Raw genomic sequence first — 4,462 nt, 5'->3', positions numbered from 1 at the left:
ATCCCTCATAGTAATTACACATTGATACTATTAGGGAGTATATGAAAGCACCTAAAGTGTTAATGGGCTAATTATTGACTAAAAATAAAATAAAAAAATTACATTTTTTTACCCAATCTTTTCTTAAATTTTCTTGAATCATGTGAAATCAATAACTTATGTGATATTCTCTCAAGCTTAACCAAACAGTTAGTATTAGTTAAAGAATCGAAAAAGCACTAAAAAAAAGCAAACTAATGAAAAGACTGTGAAGAAAATGTACATTACATCTCTGTAAAAGCCTTAAAACATACTTGTACAAGGCAAGAAATGTAGTGACAAACAAAATGGCAGAGGAGTTGAGACAAAAAAAAAATGAAGTAGTGGGAGAATTGGGTTTTGTGCTGTGATCAGAAAGTGACCAAAAAGTGGAAATGTTTCTTATAGAAAAGGGAGATAAAGGGGAGGGAAAGAACATGAGTTTGAAAACACCACATGCATATACAGTAACAATAGCTCCAAGACGTGCTTAGTGAAGATATTTGAGCACATTAAAATAAACCCTGTTTGATGACAGTGGCACAAGAAGCACATCACGTTTTGTTGTAGCCGTCGTTGTCATAATAATCATGATTAACAATATCATTAGTTGGATTCATATAAGAGAAAAATGGCAGGTTTAAATAAGACAGAGAGAGCTTTTATATAGTATTACTTGTGACAAACACTTCTGTTAAAAAAGAAGAATATGATAAGCACGTGCTGAGCAATGCGTTTGGAGTGAGTTTCAAGAGCACGCGTTGGGTCGAATCAAGGAGACAGGACCACTGACTATGCTCACTAATCGTAAGAGAATGTCTCGTGCATTGGTTAGCTAACAAAGCACATCAATTAAAATATCCTGTTAAAGCTCTCTCCAAGAAAAATGCACCTTAAACTATAATATAAAACACTTAAAAGTGACAATCACTTTCTCTAGCCCTTTATCTCAATAATAGGGTGCTATAATTGCTAGGCCTTTTTGCATGCTAAAAGTTAAGGCAAGGTAACTGGTTTTCATTATTTTCACTACTTCGGGCTAATCTAAATCAATTCACCACCACACTTCAATCTAGAAAATTGCAGTGACAGTGGTAGCATTTTAAGCAACACTGTAACCAAAAAAAGTGAAAACCGTATTTGCTCATGCATGGTGGGCTGGTGCAGTTGATTAATTATGATAGAAACCAGAGAATATCATCATTGAGATAATTCTAAACAAGTCACTGATGATTATACTAAAGACAATTACAATACAATGATACAAGTCATTAATTAGAGTTTTCTTGGCTAGAAAATGAAGATCAGATATGTTAATCATTGTGATTGGTAATGAAATGATTAGAGCATGATAGTAACAACATCAACCCTGGGAATGATGGATGTGACTGAGAGATGTTTGCACAGGAAATGAAGGGTTGAAAGAGAAGGCAATGCTTGTAGGAGGACAATTCATTGCATCAACTTTGTTTCCAAGACATTCCAGAGCCTTAACCTGTGACCTGAGAAACTTGAGGTAGTTTGCAGCCTCATCAAGCATTGATGCTGTGTCCATCTTGCTTCCCCCAGGCACAAGCTTCTGCAAAACCCTAATCCTTTCACTTATTCTCTCCCTTCTATGCCTAGCAGCCACAGTTTGTGGATCAGATGATATTCTCACATTCTTCCTCTTTGGCTTTTCAGCCCCATCCAAGCCAAAGTTCACAGGCCTAAAAGCTGCAGCCCTATATATCATTTCCTTCATTTGTGCAATGGCCTCTGGATCAGGCTCCTCAATGGATGAAGACCTGGATGAATTTGGTTGCTGGAAATTGATATTATTTGAAAAGGAACTCGTGTCCCATCTAGGTTTCTTCCTTTTTGCTGGATCATCTGAGATAAGTCTGAATCCACCTTCTTCAATCGAAGAAGAATTCTGAACAATACTGAAGCAGGAACCACTGCCAGTGGCACCAACTTTGATCATTTCAGTTTCCTCAGGGCTCCTCTTTGAAAAATTAGCCTTTGATTGTACTGTTTTTCCTTGATCCAAGGAGCTTTGAGAAACTGTTTCATCAACTTCATTGACTGGACACTTCATGTCTTTCTTTCTACCATTGGAAGCATTACTCTCAGATTCACCAGTGGAAGCTGCACTGCCACAGCTGAAGTTCCACAAGTTTCTACAGTCAGATAAAATCATTGAGATCCCATCATCTTCAACAGATGTGTCTGGGTTGCTATTGGTAGCTGAAATCAAGCAGTCAAAAGATTCAAGAGAGCAAGTACCCTTCCCATTTTGTGACCCTTTGACAAGTTGTTGTTGCTGCTGTTGTTGGTGGGCCATGCTGAAACCTGGCATGTAGTTGCTAATCAGGTTCATACTTTGAGCTCCATTGACCGATAGAGACGGGTATGATTGAGATGTGAAAGTTTCTCCCCAACTGGCTCCAGTTCCTGATTTCACTGGCATCATGGTTGGTGCATGCTGTAAAAGATTTGTGTTTTGCCTTTGCATCTCATCCATTATCTCTGAAGAAGTGGTGGTAGCATCTGCTGACTGATAAATCACTCTTTCAGAATATGAGTGTGCATGAGCTTTCTCCAATTCATGTATTTGATTGAGAACATTGGACATGGAGTAGCCTCCTTCAAAGTCTGGTGGTGACTGAATAGTATTCCACAGGATTTGTGTGTTTGCTTCAAGTTGAGAGGTATCCCAACTCAAACCATCCATAGATGATTGTAATTTTTTATGTAGAAAATTTAGTTGAAACTTGGAGGAGAAAATTATCCTTGTTACCTATCATGTTGAAGACAATAATATATTAGATGGAATAAACAAAATCCAAATACTTATCTCAGCAGAAAAATTACAAAATTAACCTGAAGGGCCTTACCAGTTCCCACTTGTAGATCAACTTCTGCCAGAGCAAGATTAGAATCCTTAATAATTGTTCAAGAGTCTTCAATGTCAGCGATGAAACAGAGGAAAAAACCCAGCTTTTATATCAAGATTTTGCACACTCTGGTTGTGGCATTAACTTCCCTCTTAAAATTCAATGTGGAGATAACTGTGAGGAGGTGAAAAAAAAGGACCAAATGGGTTAGGTCAGATTGAGAAACTGAATTTTATGCAGTACTCTATTCTGAAAGTACAAGTTTGAGAAGAAAGAGAATTGTCTGTCTCTTATAAAAGATAAATAGTTCAGATACGTTTAACAAACTGGAAAGAGAAGAGAAGAGAATAGAAAGTGAGACAATAAGGTTAAGGTTGTACCTTGAGCTGCCATTGAAGAAGTGCAGAACTGATGCACCTGTTTGTTTTGGAGAACCTTGTATAGATAGGAAGAACAAAAGGTACATGCTTTTATAATAAAACAAGCATTGGTACTTGAGCAATTACGTCAGGAAACTGTATAATAAATAACTCCTTCAACATGAATATAAAATTACACAAAAGAACAAACAAAAAAAGAAGCTATTATTAACTATTATGTTATAATAACATGGTTTTAACAGTTTAGAGCAATATAGTTGTTTTCTAAAGGATAATGCTTTTTTATCAGTTAGGTGGGTCTATAAATAAAACTGTTTCTGCAGACAGTGAGCATGAGACTTCAGAGTGGTATTTTTGAATGCCAAATCCTCATTTTTTATCTTATAGAACCGTTTCTTGTATTCTTTTTAAGTGCAGAAAGCTCTGACCCCTTTTTTTGGTTACTTAGTAAAAACTGCACTGTAAGTGAAGCATCTTTTTAACACCAATAATACCCTCTTTATAAAAGCTTTCTGTGTTAATCATGGTCTTAATCATAGCCCTGCAAATGTTTTCACTTTCTACCACCATATTCTTTATCTTCATACATATAACATACCCAAAAAAATAAGGTAAGAAACTCAGATTAACATAGGAAATGGTAAACTACATAATAGAGTTTAGCAGATATGTGGCAAAAGATAGTTGGCATAAAAGGTAAAAATTTACTAGTTGTACAGAATTATACTAAGGATATATACTGAAATAGAATATATGTATATAGTAACTCCTAAAATTTGGTTTGAAAATTTAATAATGTATAGAGTAAGCGTGTTATGTTTATAAGAGTGACACCTGAAAACTCATTAGAATAAAGCATCATATACACAATCTGAAAAAATCTGGTTTGAATATAGTTTGATAGAGTTGTTTATCTGATAGTGGAGAGAGTCACAGTGGCAGAAACAAGTTGGTAGCAGTCAGATTAGCAGAGAGAGAAAGCATATGAAGGCTACTCACATTACCCTTACCCTTGACATGCACATGCACCCCATCTTTGCATTTTCCAGGTGAGTGAATGGGTTCCCATGTCTGATGTTTTTTCACCTGCACCAGATACAGTGATGTTTATGAATACATGTCAAAGAACACGTTTGAGAGAGGAACATAGTGCACCAAAACTCATCTTATTCTCTTATTGTATTA

General features: G+C 36.1%; 1 protein-coding gene across 2 annotated transcripts; it reads right to left on the bottom strand.

Annotated features, from left to right (window-relative positions):
- Window positions 1–1,221: 1,221 nt before the first annotated feature.
- LOC137819318 (basic helix-loop-helix (bHLH) DNA-binding superfamily protein) lies at window positions 1,222–3,624 on the bottom strand. Of its 2 annotated transcripts, XM_090296802.1 has the most exons (4): window positions 3,278–3,418; window positions 2,898–3,071; window positions 2,287–2,800; window positions 1,222–2,180 (listed from the first exon to the last, which is right to left on the bottom strand). In XM_090296802.1, the coding sequence occupies exon 4, from the start codon at window positions 2,096–2,098 to the stop codon at window positions 1,382–1,384; it is 717 nt and encodes a 238-aa protein (XP_090152928.1). In that variant the 5' UTR covers window positions 2,099–2,180; window positions 2,287–2,800; window positions 2,898–3,071; window positions 3,278–3,418; the 3' UTR covers window positions 1,222–1,381. The 2 variants fall into 2 exon arrangements, with proteins under 2 accessions (XP_090152928.1, XP_068479220.2); XM_068623119.2 differs by having other exon boundaries at window positions 1,222–2,800; window positions 3,278–3,624.
- Between the last annotated feature and the right edge of the window lie 838 nt (window positions 3,625–4,462).

This window comes from Phaseolus vulgaris, chromosome 10 (assembly GCF_051622355.1).
Source record: "Phaseolus vulgaris cultivar YP4 chromosome 10, ASM5162235v1, whole genome shotgun sequence".
NCBI lineage: Eukaryota > Viridiplantae > Streptophyta > Magnoliopsida > Fabales > Fabaceae > Phaseolus > Phaseolus vulgaris.
This window is presented reverse-complemented; position numbering and strand designations above follow the sequence as displayed.